The sequence below is a fragment of the Pseudomyrmex gracilis genome, unplaced genomic scaffold (assembly GCF_002006095.1).
Source record: "Pseudomyrmex gracilis isolate BER0280 unplaced genomic scaffold, ASM200609v1 scaffold_55, whole genome shotgun sequence".
Taxonomy (NCBI): Eukaryota; Metazoa; Arthropoda; class Insecta; order Hymenoptera; family Formicidae; genus Pseudomyrmex; species Pseudomyrmex gracilis.
In genome coordinates this window covers 372,756-392,574 of record NW_018020639.1, presented here as the reverse complement: position 1 = coordinate 392,574, position 19,819 = coordinate 372,756, and the positions used below count along the sequence as shown (strand labels likewise).

General features: G+C 44.3%; 1 protein-coding gene across 3 annotated transcripts in view; it reads right to left on the bottom strand.

Annotated features, from left to right (window-relative positions):
* LOC109853826 (teneurin-m) overlaps nucleotides 1-19,819 on the bottom strand; it is a 535,016-nt gene that overhangs the window by 358,685 nt on the left and 156,512 nt on the right. For all 3 annotated transcript variants that reach the window (XM_020426316.1, XM_020426317.1, XM_020426318.1), the window contains exon 2: nucleotides 19,032-19,108. In XM_020426316.1, the coding sequence (XP_020281905.1) occupies nucleotides 19,032-19,047 (16 nt within the window). In that variant the 5' untranslated portion in view covers nucleotides 19,048-19,108. The remainder of the gene's footprint in view (nucleotides 1-19,031; nucleotides 19,109-19,819) is intronic.

Genomic DNA, 19,819 nt, shown 5'->3' with positions numbered 1-19,819 from the left:
GATGAGCATGTATTTTTGCAACAAAGATATCATTACGCGAGAATTTTATCGATTGGTTCAATATTTTCGAAGTCAATAAAAGACTTCGCTCGGCGACCTAATTTCTGCGAGAGAAATCTCCTCGTCTGCAGTCAATACTCCTCATTAAAAGCTGTCTCGTGGCGGCTCATTGCCCGAGGGATTGGCCTAGGTACTATTATTGTATTCATGAGAATCCCCTTCAAGTCATGCGCACACGCGCGCGCTATATAACCGACGCGACGAAGCATCGAATCCCTGTTCCTTTCGTCGTAACAAAAATGTAATTAGTTTGTCGATGAAGATAGCACTGATTAAGTATGCAAGGGTCTCCTAATTAATTGAGCGTAAAATTGACCCGATTGTTTCGGAATGGCGTTTCGAGCGAACAAGAAGAAACAATTTTCAACGCAACACGCGCACGGAAAAAAGTAAAGTGTAAAAAAAAAAAAAAAAAAAACGAGAGCAAACGGTGCATATATTTTGAAAACGGAATCGACAAAACACGAGCACATAGAAGTGAAAGTTAAGCTTATGTCGCAATTAACGTGAGAGAATCATTTCCGAATCTCTCTCTCTGAAGTGAGAATTTATTTTCATAATAGCTTTTTGTTGTGAAAGATGAAAAAGATCGCGATGGATAGTTCGGTTCTTTCGTAATCTACGATGGCTTCAAATTCGATACAACTAATCAGAAAGAAAGGAACGAGAAAACGAAATTTTCTCATCTAACACACATACGCGACTACACACACAGACGTACGTAACGTATATCGCAGCGCGCGTAATTTAGGAAAATTGGAAACAACCCTTCATGTTGTCGGCAGTGGTGTTAGGGGATTTCGCGAAGGCGAGAGTGTGTTCTCGAGGCACCTCGTATGGAAGATTTTAATAGCCAATCTGCGGGACGCTGAAACGATCTCTTATAACACGACACATTCGAGGAGGGTGAGAGAACGTACGATATGTACATTTTAACTCGACAATACAAGGAGAGTTGCGTTCCTTCGCGCCGCTATAAGCGGGTTATATTCCGCTTCGATGCCTTCGAAGATGAAAGTTTGTTACTGAATAAATTTGTGGAATTAAGAGAGACGAAAAACATTGCCAGTTAAAGTGAACCATCTCGCAAATTGCAATCGCGTATATATTCGCCCGCATTCTCGTATTGCGGAAATTTCTCGTATTATACGTGATGTGCGTGGCAGAAATATACAATTTTACACCAGAAAACGTAGACAAATTTTATAGATTAAATTTTGAATCGAGAAAAAAAATTATATTTTTTAATATTTTATTACTAGAGAGAGAGAGAGAGAAAGAGAGAATTCGAAACGCTTTTAGGTCAAAACGTTGCAGCAATACTTTTAAAAGAGGATTGGATTACTTATCACAAAGGATACCTGATTGAAAAAAATCAACGCAATATATCGCACGAATAAACTCGATTCGCGATAAAAAAAACTCGTGTACATTCGCAAACGAGAAAAACGGCAATCACGTAGACGACGCGAAGCAAATGGGGGAAGGTTTTTTTTTTCTTTTTGTCCACGCGCTATAAATTACGACGCAAGAACGCTATCTATACGAAGACGAAGACTCGAGAGCGAGAGTAACAAATGAAATGACGTGACAAACGATTTCATCCCCTCGATTTCATTCGACGTCACTCCCGCCGACGACACTCCCGCCTCGAGGCGAGATATTTCAGCGTGGCGCGTAGCGGATACGAGGCCTACGGCGGCCTCGCTTTCGAAATCGCGTGCTTAGCCACGCGAGAAATGGTCCGTGGGGTGCTCTTCGAGCAAGAGAATTTCGAGGGTGGTAATTATTAGCGGTGCCGATTCTCTCTCCGTCGTGTCGTGGCGCGAGCTCACGCGCCCAGATGTCGTCCGCGAGGCCCCGAAGGGATGGATTCTCGAAGGGGTCTTTCCACGAAGCAAAATCGAGCTAACTATTTCGCCAGAGCGACTCTGTGCGGAGAGGGAAAGGGTGCGTGTCAGGAGATTGACAATCCGACGGTGAAACGACGACGGTCGCGCGGGCGAGATCGGTTCAGCTCGAGGAGATAATCCAACGTTTCTTCTCTCGCAATTGCGAGGAACCCTTCCCCAAAACTTCACTTTATTCTTTCGATAAGAATCTCGAGGAAAAGATATCGGGACGACGAAAAAAATATACCGAGGGTTTTTTTTTCCGAATTGGTTGGTTCTTCTTTAAATGCGCTCAAAACGCGCAGAATCGCAAAAACCGTCGAGAAAATTTTATACGAGTCTTAATTGATTATTATTTAATACTGCGAGTAGTGTAATTTATCGGCAATGTTTTAATCTCAACGCGTTTTTATAAATCAATAATAATACCTATTATTAGTAGAGACACACAGATGTCTGCGAGATATAAAACAGAAAACTTATTCGAGCGTGACGGATTATACATTTTAATCTCGGAGAAATATCTCCGCGCGAGAATAAGAGAAGAGTGTGAAAGAGAGAGAGAGAGAGAGAGTTTGAATTTATATAACCCTTGTTCACACAAGAAGCTCCTTTCTTTTGCTTTTCGTGCCGAACGGGGAAACGGGGCGAAGACCCTCGTCTTCGTGTTCCCCGATCATGATCTAATCCGGGCGACTTAACTGCCCGACTTTACGTATCCCGTGGAATTAGGGAATAAAGATTATTAAGTGACGGGCCAAAGCGGTCTTCTCTCTTCCAAGACGAAAGGACAGCCGGAAAATCCGGGTTGACGTGAGCGAGATTCTCTCAGACCTTACTGACTTGTAAACGTCATGACGAGAAAAAGATGACCGGAATATCTTCGCGCGCGCGAAGTGTGTGTAGGACATGAAATTTATAGCACACGCGCACGTGTACATAAAATACAAAATGCGTGTTCCCTTAATAAATATTATATATATTTCGAATTAAAATCGAGAAATAATTTTGTTTATTCGTTTTTAACGGACAAGTACAAAATTATTATTACAATTGCTAATTATTTTCTACGATCGCGATGTGTCTTTTTGCGTGTTTTTTTTTCCGCGGGTTTTATTCCGCGATTCAAATTAGACGGTTTACATTTTTGCGCGGAAAACAGGCGTTTGATGTCGAACGGGGACGAAGCGATGCGCGGGCACTGGTAGCGGGCTAGTGCTTTCTCGCACAACTTGACTCTTAGCGGGAAGATGACGCCCGCCACACAGAGAGGGTTGAAAGTAGCCCGTGAGGGGAAAAAGTGAGAAAGGCGGGCGGATGATAACGCTGAGACGAGTAAAAGGATCCGTCGTGCGAGAGCGAGGCAGATAGATAGTGGCAAACTGGTAAACTTTCTCAAAGCATAACCGTTACCGTAAGGCAATGACGAAGTGGCACTCTGCGCCTCGCGTACAGGTAGATTCATCTGCTCGCCCAAGGGTTGCTTCTCTTACTTCTTGCGCGCGGAAAATAGTTTCTCAGGTTACCGCGCGCGTCTCTCACTTTAGTCAAACTTTACACTCATGACATTTCCCATACGTCCTCATTCTCCCGAATAACATTTTCAAAATAAAATTTGCAAAACACACATATATATTTTACACCACACGCGCGGATTTTATTTAAAAAACAAGAAGAAGAAAAACGTAAAAAGAACGAAGCAAAAAACATCTTTGTTCTAATATTTATGTTTTCGTATCGTCTCTAACAAAGTTCTTGATAGCGTGTTAATTCCTCCCGATATGTTTCGATAAAAAAGTTTTTTTTTTGTTTTTTGAAAAACTAATTTAATTCTCACACAATTGAATATTCCCCCGCGTAATATCTTCGCACAATATAGAAAACCGAAGTTACATAAGTTTTTACGTTCCGTGGCTGTTCTCCTCGTGCACCTTTTTCTTTCTCCTACTTTCTCGTTTGCGTTTCGCGGTCCGTTGGAAATTCAAGGAGTTATGCCCCTGAGGATAGTGCGGTCTCTAGAAGGGCAATATCGGACTGCCGTTTCGATTCGTGGACCGTCCGCCGTCTCTCGCCCGCACCACTCCGACCCACCCCCTCTTTGACCATCTTTCTCGTCGATCTTCCCGTTAACGCGTCTAAGTAGCCAGGGCTTCGTTCAACCGCGCTAATTCAATAATATCGCTGAATCTATTAAGCGGATAGGATCGGCCGTAGGGAAAGGAAGGGGGGCGATAGAGTGAGAGAGAGAGAGAGTAGGGAATGGACCGGCGCTCTCTAATATCATCTCGTAATGCTCTCCTTACCTTACCCCGCACCAATTCCTCTCTCCGTGGTAATGGGTTTTCGCTACCCCTGAAATTTTGCCGTATCCACCTATCGTGCCGACGTGCTTTACCCGCGGAAGCGCGCGACGGGGGGGAGCGGGGGATCAAATTGATTCGATTCGACGCCAGGCATCGCGGACTAATTGGCTATCATTGAGTTCCGCATACCTCGAAATTTTGATTAATAAATATAAATCATTCGCCTTGATTCGCTGACGCAAGTAACGTCGGGCGTGTGTGAGAGATAGTCCGTAAGTCGGATTTTACGAGATCACTTGAGCACGTTCAAAGAAAAAAAAAAAGTAAAGATACAAGTCGAAATGAAATATTCCGAGGTACATTCGCATTAAAAGCAATACGCCATAGTATGAAATTTATTATGTCGGCGTATCGACATTTTTCAGTCGCGAAATAACGCCGCCGGATTTATATGCGGAAATAAATATTCCGTGCGACGCGCACGGAGTGAGTCTTCTTTTGTATGTACTGATTAAACATTTATTTTTTCTACGTTCAATTTGACAACCGACCGCTACGTAATTTTGCAGTAAAATTTTGACGATAAAAGAAGAAAGGTTTTTACACTGACCGTAACTTTTATTCTTTTTCGGCAAGTCAACATATTTATCTACAAAAAAAAAAAAAGAATCCGAGCAATTCACACTGAATTGCTCTTGCTTTGCGCCGGCACCGTCTCGTGTCCGCTCGACCGATCTCAACTGACTAAAGAACTGAATGTTCTCGCGCGCGTAAATTTGTTATTTCGTTGTTGCTCGATCGCCCCCGTGCCGGAGATCAAAATTTTATTTTCCTTTTCCGTTCATTCGTGATTTAAAGTGTGTGTGTCGACGGCAGCAAAGGCGGAAGGTAATCTCATTTGCCCCGTAACCTCTTTCCCGCTGTTCCTCTTCAGCGCGAATGAAATTTCATCTGGATTGTTATCTGGACGAGCCTGGTGAGCGAGAGACAGGTGACTCGCGCGGGAAGGGTCTATCGCGCGTATATGGCGCAAAGGTTCTGTATCCAGATGAAGCTCTGCGGGATTTTAACTCCCGGCGTAACCCACGAGAATATAACCCCCGTGATGTGGATGACTGACCCTGTCTCCAGACTCGTTGATAAATCGTCTCGCTAGCTAGCGCGCATCCTCTTTTTCTCTCTCTCTCTCTCTCTCTCTCTCTCTTTCCGTGCGCGCGCTCCGTCGTCGCTATTTTTAAAGAGATAACAAATGACGCTTATAATAAGCGCATTCAGACCGAATAGCCCGGTTCCCCGCGCTTTTGCGCGAACTTGCCGCGGGCGGTCGCACGCTCCTCTTTATTTCTTTTATATACGGGTGGCATATGACGCGCACCAGCGGAACTGCCTTTCACATATTTTGACGGAAACTCGCAAAAGTGGATGTGAATGACTTCTCTTGCCGCTGAAAAGATTCGCTGTACCGGTAATAGACGTTTATTAAATATTCTCTACGGTTGGCGCGATAATACGACCGGAGCATTTATGGTTATTATTTGATTATTATTAAATTATTAAATTATTATTATCATTATTATTATTATTATTATTATTATTATTATTATTATTATTATTATTATTATTATTATTATTATTATTATTATGGTTATAGAAAATAAATGTCGTCGAGTGTTTTTTTATTTTATCAAGAATATATATATGTTTCTTCTTCTCTCTCTCCCATGCGCTTTATATAAGTAGAAACGTGTGTTCGATACTCGCAGTATCGTCGGCGACAAGATGGATCACGCCGACATATCTCAGCCGACATCTTTTTCAGACAACGCAAAAAAGAAAAAAATCAGCAACGACTTAGCAGAACCTATCCACCTCTCCGTTGTACCTCGTATAGTCTACCGTCACAGCCTCTTTCCAAGCCTCTTCCCTCTTCTGTCTCTTCTCTCCGATATCTTCTCTCCCCTTTTCCCGTCAGTTTCTTTTCCTTTTTAACTTTTTTCTGTTGAGAGAAGATGGCGTGTCGCAGTCGACTCTCGATTCAAATGGGCTCGGCGCATCGTGCGGATCACTCTCTGTTTTCCGCGACGTACGACTCCTCCGCGTTTCCCATGAATAACGCATTTTCCTGTGGAAATCGATATGCAGATTGCCGGAGTGTGTACCACCGAACGTTACACTCGCTCCCGGTCGCTTCCTCCATCTTATAAGTCGCGCGGCAGCGACTCGGGATGTGCGGATTTGGGTCAGTGGAAACGCTCGCATCATCGCTCGCATCTTTCTCTCTTTCTCTCTCTCTTTTCGCGGTATTTTCCCAAAGCACGAAGAGATTCGCCCCTCTCCGCCTAACCGGCAGAAATAACAAACGTCGAATTTAAAGGAAGCGCCGTAATCCGCGAGCGTAAAATTGAATTGTCTTACCGCTGGTAAACATCGAGCAATCTGCTGGTGTTCACGAGCGCGAGTGAGAGAGATTGCGTCGGATTTTTCAGCGTCTATTGATCGTCTTCCGAGGCGATGATGCATCACGCGGGCTTTCGTAAGAAACACGCCATGTTTTTGCACACTTAACACGTGGCAAGTGTCTAAGTTGCGACGCCACACATCCGATGGCAGCGCCGCTTTTCTGCAATTTAAAAGCAAACTGACGGCTCGCGGTAATAATATGTATTTTTACACAAGAGATCGCCTATTACAGTCGTCGTAAAAGTTTTAAAGTGATGATGATTACAACAATTTTCATCAAGTAACTTGATCGCTTTTCCATCGCTCGCTGTACACTCGCGAATCGGTAAAACGAAATCTACCATGCTGATAATAGACAATGTTCAGTAGCGAGCGTGAACTTCAGAGAAGCGAGATTTCCTCTCAATAATTGATTCGGAACAAATAACAGAACGGTGGGTATTACAAACCAAGCTGGAAAGAGCTTAACGCATCGAGCTACTTTCTCCATTTCCCGTTCTCTTCGACTATATAATTAAATCGTGCAGAAAAGACGAGGGAAGGGGGGAGGGAGGGAAGGATGCAAATGTGCCGAGCGTGACCCAATTTACAACAAATCCGCGTTGTGCGTGAATCCGCGGCAATAATAGGCGAGGGCGCGACTAGTGCGCGAATCAATTAATCGTAGTTGACGCAGCGACACCGAAGTGTCATTATCGATGCGGACTGCGGAAAACGAAACGCTTTTGTAGATCGATTTTGAACGGTTCATTTGGGAAATCCGCCGAGTAAATAAACGAGTTGGCGAGATTTGCGACTGATTTGTCTTTCGTAATTTGAACCCCCGGCAAAACAGTTGCAATCTGGCGCCGATTCAGTGTCTTTATTGGTATCCCACACTTTCGTTGGAAATTTAAATTGCCGAAACGAGAAACGTACGTACGTACGCGCGCGCGCGCGCGCGCACGCTTGCGCCCTCGTTTCTATCGAACCGTTAATCGGCTTTATGGATTCTGTGTTGAGAGAGTATCGATCCGAATAAAAAATTTACAAAACAAGTATACCGTCACGTTTTACATTTACATGCAGACGCTTTTAATGGATAGATAAACTGAAAGTATTCCTTGTATTTTTGTGAAAAACCGAAATTGTGTTCTGATTTTTTCACTCCCGATTCTCTACGATTTATTTCTCGTATATATATACACGTATTACGCGGGTTCTCGCGAGATAATACGCCTCCTTTTTATTATCACATTAACGCCGCGATAAAGTCCTCCTCTTTCGTGGAATACAACGACTACTACTAAATTTGCGAAAGCTGATAACGCTTAAGAGAGGTCTTTAGATACGCGGAAGAAACGAACGTCGGCGAATTCCTTTGGGTAATTAGCGTGCTCGTAAGTAGCGGAATACTACGGGGGAATGGAACGAGACGCGGGTATATAAGACTTCGGTTACGTTTCCGCGGCACGTGTGTGTGTGTGCGGGAGTTTCCTCGTTTCCTCTTCGTATCTTTGGAGCGAAGGAGTGCGCAGCAGCGAGCGAACACGCACGAACACCCTCGAAAACCGATGGCGAAACTAGGTCGGACTTCTTGCTCGGCGTAGCGTGATTGCGCGAGATGTACACTTAACATTCCTCATTGACTCGGCCGCTAGTTGGCTCGCTCGAGTAACACATGCGAAATGAACCCCTTCGTGCTCTCTCTCTCTCTCTTTCTCTCTCTCTCTCTCTCTTTTACTCATACACACACACACACACACAAGAGTGGAAGTGCCCGGCGCCGAAACCTATCCAGACGCACGTCATGCAAAGGCCACCCCGTCACGTTCGATTTTATTGCGATGATTCAGACACGTGGTGAGCATCGCCAAATGCGCTTTGAATAGTTCCATTGGCAGATTGTAAAAAATGCGAGTTACGAGTCTGTTTTACGTGCCGCTCTCGCGCGAGTAGTTCCGGACGCGTCTGTGTACGGGGATTTAATGGCCTAGACACACGCGGATATCAAACGGAATATAACGCTTCCTTATATACATATTGATGTCTTTATTTAATGTTCCCTCTGTCGCTCGTCTCCGTTGTTATTTTCTGTCGTTAATTTTGTCTAGAAAAACAGACGTATATAAGTGTGTCTATTTTTTTTTTATTTGTATCACTTTATATCTCGGTTTTAGCTATTAAAACATTTTTACGATGCCGAATTAATAGTCCGCAGCTTAATAACAAGCTCCGCACATAAATAACGGCTAATTTTTTTGCACAAAAAAATAAATCATTCTCATTAAACTTCTTACCGCCGGTTTTATTCGTTCAGCTGGCCGCTTATTATCCGCGGACTCCCAATTTCGCGGTTAGGTCCAATTAAAAATCACGAGGTCATTTATTTGCTCAAGGGATACAATCGAGCCTGAGGACGGGAGGGCGGAGAGAGTAGGTGTAAATAATGGTCAAGCGGCCAGAAAGGTCGGCTTCCGCGAGAAAGGGTACGTGGCAAAGAGAAATTAAGGCAGCGGTTGCCAGAGTGTAATGAGTGCTAAAGCCACACTGGCGTAAGAACCAGAGAAAACGTGCAAGTGCGAACAAAATTCGCAACTCAATAAAGTCGTGAATACACGACTAAAAAGATAAATAAAGAGCGCGTAATGCAAAAGAATTTATTCGAATATATACATATATATATATATATATATATATATATATATATTCAACGGGATATAAAATATTATTTCATTGCTATTATGTGCAAATCATGATATTTTACTTACGTGTAAAATAATTATTCCGGCAGATATAGCACGTAGTGCAAATCACGTTTGTTTCAAATTTGTGTTTCAATATAACTGTACGTTTTTATTTGAAAAAATATTACTTTGAAAACAAAAAAAACAAAAAACATTAATTTGATATAAAACTAAAATAAAATAAAAGTGTGTTTCAACACACTTTTATAATTAAAGTTGGTAATTAAATTTTTTAATTGAGTTTAAAATAAAATGGTGTGATCCGCGCTATTATTATTTATTTACATACATCGAAATGTAATTTACTCTTTTCTCATTTCGCGTTCAGTTTTTTTTTTACGGATATGTTATATATAATCTTTCCACCCGTTTCTTTCAGACAAACAAAACAAAAACGTTACATTATAGCGTATTACCCGTCTAATTACGTTCATTAATTATGTCCCGTTCTTGACGGGCCGTTCGCTATGGAAGATTAATCTGTAAGTCCGCGGGGTGCGTTGCTGCACCAGTGAGCGGGCAGAAAGGATGGATTAGTCACCTGCACTCAGGGCGCGCGCTCGATAAGAGCCCCCTCGTAACGTTACCTGCCGCCGAGTGGTCAGCGCTACCGTTGGAATTGCCCAGTTGGCCTCGGGCAACACAGAGAGTCGCCATTTAGATTTCATTACGAACTTTAACTGCGCGCTATTTACGAACTGGCAGATAAATATAAGAGTTTCCCCCCCCCCTCCCCCGATATATACCCGTATACGTTTGCTGTTTAATAAAGTACGTTTCAATGCGTCTTTTCCAACGACTTCATTGAAATTTACATGAGCGTAGACGTGTTATCAGAGTTACACATCGCGTCCTCACCGCGAGCGAGATACTAGATACGGTATTACACGTAACATTCCCACGCGTAAGTGCGGCATGAGCAGCAGCGACTGTTAATAAATTGACGTCGTTACTGTTATGATATCGTTTCTCGACAAAAAGAGAAAAAAACATTCGCGACTCACAAGCGTGTGCGATCGTAAGTTTTAGGCCGAGGAGCTCTAAATTTGCCGAGAATTGCTGGACGAGCTTTCGGGTAAATTAAGGGCCGCACATAAGAGACGCTTTCTGGACACCTCCAATGACGGTAATAACACTAACTTCTCGTCAGACTTGCTCGAGAGAAAAACCCTCGAAGGAGATCCTTCCGCCCGACATGGCGGTATTTCGCGGAAACTCTTTCAACGGTGCCATCCCAAAGATGCCCCGTTAGAGTGGAGCGAGAAGAGAGTGGAGGGGAAGGAGGGTACAACAACGAGATCATTTGCGAAAGAAGATTTTCTCGGACTTTCTTGCTCGCTCGAAGTTGCTACCCTGGTATAATAGTTGCCCTCTTAACATTCCTTCCTCGTCGCTATATATTGTTTTAAAAGCGACCAATTAATAATTTTACTAGCGCAATCGATGCGCAACTACCAATTATTGGCTCGAAATGCACGCGAGAGTGGTACTACACCGCTTATATAGTCAACAAAAGGAACAAAAGACTTTTTTGCCTAATTTTATCGGTTACTTCTCTTAACCAATCAACGTTATAACCGTCTTTCTCCTCTTTGCTTCTTCCTTCCCTCCTCTCTCTCTCTCTCTCTCTCTCTCTCCTCTCGCTGTGTGGAAATCCAATACTTCGGCACAATTAAATTTTCCGATATTCCGATATTCTTCTCCGATAACGAACAAGACGACACGGCGGCTGAACCGAATCCTCGGCGAAGAAAATGTTTAAAGGACGCGCGAAAGACGTTCCCTCTGCAAAAAAAAAAAAACTAGCTTTGATGAGTCACAAAGAGAAAGAGAGACAGACACACACACACACACACACACGCATACACAGAGTGCAGCGCGCATTACCGCTGAGAGCGGACGCGAATCTCAATCGTCAACTATACAACGTCGTCTTCGGTGACGCCGCCGTTTGTGACAGAGAGATTGTGCGCTCAGGAGGTTAGCTCAGGCGTGATCCGGCATAATGCGAGAGCAATTTGGTGAATGGAGTTAATTCAATAGAGGCCCTCGAGCACGCCTCCGGTACTCGGGGGTCCTCTTCAGCTCGGGTCTGGTGAACGTTAACCTCCACCAGATACAGAGGCTCGCCTACGTTGTCTGTCCGTTTCGCTTCCGAGACGTATCACGAATCGCGCCGCGCGGTCCTTGCAGGTTTCATTTGAACCTCACGCGGTCTGAATCGAAACGGACTACGAAGAAGAAGAGAGCTTAGCCATTTAACCAAGACGGGCCTCTGCTTGGAGGATATTGTTTCTTTTTTTTTCCTCGCCGAGCCACGGTCAATCCCTTTCGTGTTTGCGTTCAAACAAATTTCAAAACGAAACGTGATGTTTGATACGAGCGCATTTATCAGAGTAAATAAATATAAGCGCGCGAGTTGGCACACATGAGAATTGTGAAAACACGCGGCAAATAGGCAACAAGTAAATTTTCCATTGTGTTTAAAATCAAACATTTGAAAGCTCTAACAGACCGAGGCGCGTATATATATATCTCGTGCGTATGCGCGCATCACACAATTTCTCAATTGAATTCTTTCCTACTTCTATTATCGCGTCTCTTAGATTATAATGCTTCGAATAAAGAATTCAAGCGGGCGCGCATAAGTCTTCCGAGCGCCTGTAAATCAAACAGAGAAAGAAAAATAGTGCACGGAGGGACACTGACCGTTTCTTCTGGGAGAGAAGCGCTCGCCTTGGCGAGGCTGCGTACATCCGCGAGAGCGAACAGACGATAAATCCACCACGAGAAATAAAACGAAAGCGAGAAAGAGAGAGAGAGAGGAGAAGAGGAGAGTATACCGAGGGAGATGAGAAAGATCTCCTCAGTCGCACAATGCGACTCGTTACAGACTCGGTCCCGTTCATTTTCTCTCTCTCTCTCTCTCTCTACCTTCGTCGCAGACACACACGTGTTCTCGAGCTGTCTGCCAATCGAAAATCGTGTCGGCGATCAAATTGAATTTCCTACATCCACTTCCTTCTGCTCGTTGAGAACGGGGCGGTCGAGTGGCCGAGGAAAAAATCTCACGGGATTTTCCGCGCTCGAGATGCGTGCTGGAAACGACGGTAACGCCGACATTTTCGACCGTTATCCGCTTTCACGAGTTTTACAATAAGGTTGTCTTTTTTTGTTTTTTTATTTTTTTTTTTTTAATGCACGAGTACCGATTTTCTTTTTACACTTCGATGTGTCATTGAATGACATCGCCTCGTTGATTTCTGCGACAAACGCGCGCGCGCGCGCAGCCGGAGCAATTTTTTGATTATGTTAAATCGCGTTCGGTCTGTGTGTCGCGGGAGAGAAGACACTTCACTATAAACAAAAAACCCCGTTATTTCCCAACGGAACAATAGCTTTCGTTTCAACGCAGTTGAGCGGCGGGCGAGTTGACGCGCGGATTGACCCTCGATTGTTAGGAAAAAAAACAAAAAAAAAAAAAAAAACCCCCCGAACCGGGGGAAGGAAAAAATACACAAAAATTGGCAGTGCTGCAAAATGATCGGCCGCGTGTGTTCGCATGGACGTCGTCGCATGGTACATCCCGGCCGCGACAACGTTGCCGGGGCCGAATCCGTTTTCGCGCCCGGCTGTCCGCGGCAGATTTTTGGTGCGGATGCGTTATGGGTCACTCCGGGTGGCGGACAGTTACGTCGACGTGGACAATCGATGTTAGCCATCAGTTGCAGTTTGCGCGCGGGGCGGTTATGCCCGGGACAATTGTTATTGACAAATCGTAATGTCGGTCATCAGTCATGACCGTGACAGGGCACCTGCAGCGTCGCCGTTGTGTTTATGCGTACGAACCATCTGTATGTGTGTATATGTGTGTGTGTATGTGCACCTTCCGCACAAATGATCGGTTTGCGCAATTGTGAAAGGCAAGTTTGAAAGGAATTATAATGGCGGTTAATTTAATATCGCGAAATTATTGAATTACGATCAAACGAGTGTAGAAATTGTATATATTTCGTGCCAAGTTGACGCGTTTAATGCATATTGTGTTTGCTCGTAAATAATATTAAAATAGATATTGAAGTGTACAATATTTGCGCGAGAGAGGAAGAGAAGTGAACATTGTTATACGTATATAACTCTACGTCTCTTTGTGATGTTGCGCATAAGAGCTCTTGATTTGGGTTGAGCTTTCCGCGTTGTGTTTCTATGGTGACGTAGAAGAGAGAGAGAGAGAGAGAGAGAGAGAGAGAGAGGAGAGAGAGGGGGAGGGAAAGAGGATGAGGGCGAATACATTACTACAGAGTTAGTTGGTCGTGCGGGAATTCGAGGGACACGTACGGTCCGTCAGTGTCCGCCGCCGTAAAATGGACGTAAAGGCACCCCCGACGTCAAGATCATACCATAACATCGGAGACGCGACGACGCATAGAGAAAAAGCGACCACCTCTCTGACGAGCGTTAATTACGGACAACGCGTGCGGCGACGTCGACGCATTATCGACATTGTTATTCATAGTCACCGACAGGGTTTCTGGAAAGGCGGACGTGACAGACCGGATAACATTCAGGATACCGTGGATGATCCCCCAGTCTCTGAAAATACCGCGACGCGGGGGCCTTCCGATGCTTGCGATTAGCAAACGCCGTCCGCGGCTATGTTACGCCGGCCAGACATGTCACGCGCTTTGTTACCATCTTCTCTTCTGACAGTCGGCGCATCGTGACGAATGACGACGATGTCGATCGTCTAATTTTCGCGATGATCGACGGAGTGCGGACGGAGCGCAAGGAAACACGAGAGATATTCTCGAAAATATGACGAGAACTCACTCTGTCGAGAACAACATTTCAATTTCTCTCTTTCGATCGGTCAAGCAAGAAATTTCAAAACTCATCGCGATCGACTTAAATTGGAAAATAAAATTTCAGTTTAACATGTATATTTTTTTCTTCTTTTTTCCTAGAAAGAGAAGTAAAATATTCAACAGAGTGCTGCTCTCTTATGAATTTATGACTTTTATGCATGGGTGAGGTTTTATATATTTATACGCGGATAATATCGGATCGAAAAGTTGAGCTTTGAGAGAGAGAGCTTGATGATAATTTTAATATGTTAACGTCAAAGTCAAATATTTATTGCGTTGCGTGTGTGTTCCGCAGAGCGTGTGCGCGCGCGCGGTTCACGCGGTTAAAAGTCTGATATCGGGAGAGACAGTTGAGCGTTGAATTATTGACGGCCAAACCTCTTGGAAATGAAATATAAGCGGAAATATACTTTAGCGCAAGTCAAACTAGTAATTTACCAACCAGTGAGACGATCGCTCTGACACTTAAGAGACGACTATTAAGAACTTAACGATCGCCAGCTGCCATCCGTGGAAAATTTATATTATGTAACACGACGAACATCACTGGGGCAACACTAATATCATTTTACGAAGCGGATTAAAAAACCGAACTTGTTAATTATGAAACGTGATTTATTTTCGCCTTTGTGGCTCGCGCTTCAAAGGCATGCCGTAAAAGCTGTGCTCCCGATTGTTTGAACTTCGGGGAAAAAAAAAAAAAAACCCGTTGGCTCGGAATTATCAGAAAAACTGCACCGTAAATTAGTTGAAAAATGTACGCGTGTAAAAAAAAATACGATAAATTCGGGACACTCCTGTGCGCGCTGCTTATGACGAAAATAGCCGCACAAATGCATTATTTGTTAACTTACCCATATTACACGAGAGAGAGAAAGAGAGAGAGAGAGATAGAGAGAGCGCTGGTGGTGCGCGTGCCTTACGTGCGAGCTGATTTCGTATTAAATTTGTATGGTTCAGAGAGCAATTCCGACAATCTCCATGCCCGGAGCTGAAATTACGCGGAACACACAACTCGGTGGAGCCGCGCGTTCAGTTTCGAATTATCGACCAATTCCCGAGCGCATCGATAGAATCCATTGTTGGCGCTCGTGCGCTTTCAAAGTGGGGAAGCGACATTCGGCAGAGACGAGCGGAAGACTTTGGCGGCGAACGGATGGACATTCGGAATCGTGTACGAGCTTAGACTAACCCGCTCCTGCCCAAATGACCCCCTCGTTCTCTCTCTCTCTCTCTCTCACACACACACTATCTCCTCTCCACCCTTTCTATCTCTCTCTCGCTCTCTCCCTCTCTATCTCTCCTTTCAAGTGAGGTTCGACGTGGCTTTCGGGGGACGAGATATCGCATTATTCCCGACTGAATGGGGTAAATCAGGGTCTCGTAGAGTTCCAACGTGGAATCGGCGGTTCTCTCGGATCGCTGATGTCGAGAGGATGAGGGTTAGCTGGCGGCAGCGGCTGCCTTGGGAATTCAATTATACCTACGGAACAATGGCACCCGCGCCGGTAATGAAGGGACCGTCGCCGGGAGGTCATCAGATTACGTGGTATTTACAATATATAAGCCGGATGGTTGAGGCGGATGAAGAGGGCGGCGGCGTTTCTTTCCCCGCTGTCTGACTCGCGCGCACCTCCTCCCAAGGGAGAACGACGCTTGCATCGAGAGTTAATTCGTAAGACGCGCGACGGTGGATTATCGCCAATTTCTCAGACAAGGCTGAGAGAAAAATATTGCAGTTTATTCTCTCGCGCGAATCTTCTTCCGCATCCCCCTCCCGTAACCCCGTAATAATATTTCGAAAAGTCACAAAAATGAAGAAACAAAGAGAGCTCGTTAAAAATTGTAAATTTTTCGCTTGCGGAGAAAAATATCTTTACACTCCTCCGAATAAATATACATGTACATACACATACATATGTGTATATATATATATATATTTTTTTTTTTTTTTTATTGTATCGCGGAATATTTATTTTACATTTTATTCCGCGATGTTTTCGCGTACAGTTTCATCCGCGCTATTTATCGCAATAAACAAGTGCATAATCTCGCTCTGAGCGGTTCGGAACAATTCCTCCGTGAATTTACATCGATAACGCCGCGCGTTACGACGCAATCCATTCAATGCACTCTGTGTAGTGCTGCAAATTGGATGAAATGGTAGCCCCGCGCGCGCGAACGCGATACTCGTCGGGACCGACGTTATGCGATAACTCTTGACACTAACGTTGGTTTACGGCGGATATTCGTTCGACGAACGGTGCGGGCGAACGTCTGAATAAATATCGACCTGACGCGCGCGCGCGCGCACACGCAGGAAAGAGAAAATATTGCGAAATGGAAATATATTCAGGTCCTCTTTGACCGAACGGGAGAACGAGATTCGTAATTACGTTAAACGGAGGGAGGAGGAAAAGAGAACGCGAGGGATGGAGAAGACCAAACGGTCTTCTCTCGCTCGATCGGCCATGCGTTTAGGACCGCGCGCGCGGGAATGGATTCCGTCAATAACCTCTTTAAAACGGGCTAAATTCATTATTTGCCCTGTATTCGGCGGCCGACTGTGTATATACGTGTCGCTTTTCTATATTTCCTTTTCAACCCCCGAAAGGAAGTCGTAATCGACGGTACCGTTTCCCAAATGAAAGAGGGTTGGCGCGGCGATACATACATACATACATACATACATACATACACACATACACATACACCTATTTAAGGGATCACGCGTCGCTATTATCCTCGAGGAGAAAGATATTGCCTTGTGAAAAAGTTGTGTAAAAACCGCGAATGTCAGGTTTTACATTTTGTTTTTCTCGCACTTGTGTAGTCTCAATTTGCTTCGTTATTCTCTTTCACGTTTCAATTACGTAGGCTAATCAGTTCCTTTTGTTCGCGTTTTTTTTAAACGTTGTCAAGTAGTTTAAAGGTTTAAACATGCAGATGGTTTATCTTCGTTTCTCGAGTCGCGACTCTCGGTCGACGCGCATACACACCCCATTCTTCTCCGTTCTCTCGCGCAACGACGAGAAAAGAAATATCCTTTCGGTCGGGGGGTATTTATGCGTTTCCGTGAAATATGTTTAAAATATTCAGGAGGACTTGTTTGGTTGAGAGTATTACCGCAACAAAAGAATACACGGGACCCCGCCGCGACTTTCCTCTTTGTGCGTTTCGTCGGAAAGACGTGAGGGAGGATTGGAATTAACATGGGAATCCCGAGTGCGTTTCTCCATTAAAGGGAGAAACCGACGCGTCTCTCGTTAATATGGATTTCACTAACGATCCGACTAATTTGTACGCTCTTCTTCATTCAAAAAGGTATATGTCTGTGTGTGTGTGTGTATACATATTCTCCGTAAAATAGCGAACGAGACAAAAATGTCTCGGCGAGAGGCGTCGCCAACGACAAAGGACGCAACCGGGAGTCAGTGGCCCCGTTCTGTATATCGGATCCGCTCATCCGTGGCGAACTTAATAGCCGACTCAGCGTAGATTTGCATGTGAATGGCCGAAGAGAGAGAGAGAGAAAAAGAGAGAGAGAGAGGTTCTTAGACATTACCGGGAGTACATCTCCCGTGTGGCTTTTCCGCCACGGACAGGTAGATAACGTGCGACGTGTCGAATATGAGAACAATTAGGGGTCCACAAAATAGGGGTCGCGGTAGAAAACATCTTCGCTTCGGGACAACAGCACGTGTCCCCGCACCCTCGGGGATATTCCGATTGGCTATCTGATTCTCGGCAGTGTGTGTACACGCACATGGCGCGCATTCATAAATAGAAAGTCTTATAGCGCATAAATAGATAATTAAAATGTCTCCCCTGTTCGTTTCACTTGCGCGTATAATAAATTTTTTACTCGAAATATTGCTATTTAATTGTGGCCGTATTAAACAAAGGCGACGGCGCGAAATAGATTGGTGAATTTTTCACAAAAATAGATATCTGTGTGAGACAACTTTTCGTGTCGTCTGTAAATGTTTAAATATAAATGTTGTTTAAGATCAAATATTGAGAGACACGTCAGATAGCATTTTTAATGAATTAAAACTAAACGTGATTAGAACTGCTTTTGATTTTAAAAACGTTTTGAATGTCTAAATTGGAAAGTCCGCTGCAAGCGTCTATTGATCGCTTTTATATATATACATATATATATATATATATATCGAACCGACCGATGACACGACGGACACAAGTCAAAACCTGCAATCGCGAGATTCGGACCGTCGATTAGGCGATCTGTACACGTCTGCGTCGAGTCGTTTCCTCTCGTTAAGGAATGTAGGTGGATGAGAGAGCGAAGACGGCGTGCGGATTGCGGAGGCAGTCGCGAGCGTTTTCGCGCTTCGCAGCCGCAGCAGTTCGGAGTTGCCATTCGGAGCACGTAGATTGCTAACCTAACTTGTTTAGCGGTTTTAGCGGTATTTGATTAGTTGAGTGAATTTCCGAACTGTTTCGGAACCGCCTTCCGCTCACTTCGCCGGGGCTTGGAAATCGGACGGGGACAAACCCACGGCGAATTCGATTCGATAGATATACATACATATGTACATATGTATGTATGTATATATATATATATATATATATATATATATACACACACACATGAAAATATCGATGACTTTCATCTTTGCCGCCTTTGAGTAATATTTTCGAAGTTAAATATTTTTTAAACATTTTTTACATTAAACGTATGTTATCTGAAAAGTGTCTTACCTTGCGAGTAGTTCATGTCCTTCTTTCATGTACCTCGATGGTTACTCCTTGTCGGAGTCGCGGTTCCACATCTTCACCTGGAATTGCAATTAAATTAAAAAATTAAAAAACTGAGAATCGCTTTCGTTAAAATTGTAAATTAAAGCGACTCAATAACGGAGGATAATTCTGTACAAAATTGTGGAAAAATTATTGAGAGAGAGAGATAGAGAGAGTGAGAGAGAGATATATATTAGATGTGCACTAAGCACAGTGATTCGATCGCAAGTAATCATATGTTTCCGCGCGGCCGGGCACAGCGCGAGGAATTCTCGGTATTCGAACTATACTCCGGAGGACTGCTATGGTTGACGACGTCGGATCAAAGATAATATTGGTCCGCGTAGTCGGGAAATGGATCCGAGGGTGTTACATCCGAAGTTCACTCTTCGCGACCGCAGCGATTTCGAAGGGCGATAGCCCGAACGTGAAATAAAGAGGATATTCGAGGAGACGCGGCGGCGGCGGCGACGAGATGCTGACCCTCGTGAGTAAATTAGTTCCGGAAACTATTTCCAAGCCGGTTCGACCGGCCGGTTCGACGTATAACCGGCTATTCCTCGTATACGCAAGTCCGGAAACTCCATCCGCGCCGCACATTCTCAAAACATCAATGACCGAAGATGAGATGACTTTTTTTACGACGTACGAAAAACGTCGCGTGATGTCGAACGAAGTATCGATCTTGCAATACAATGTCGCGCTATTTGTTATCTCGAAATTAATCGAGACAAGAGTGGCAAGAACGT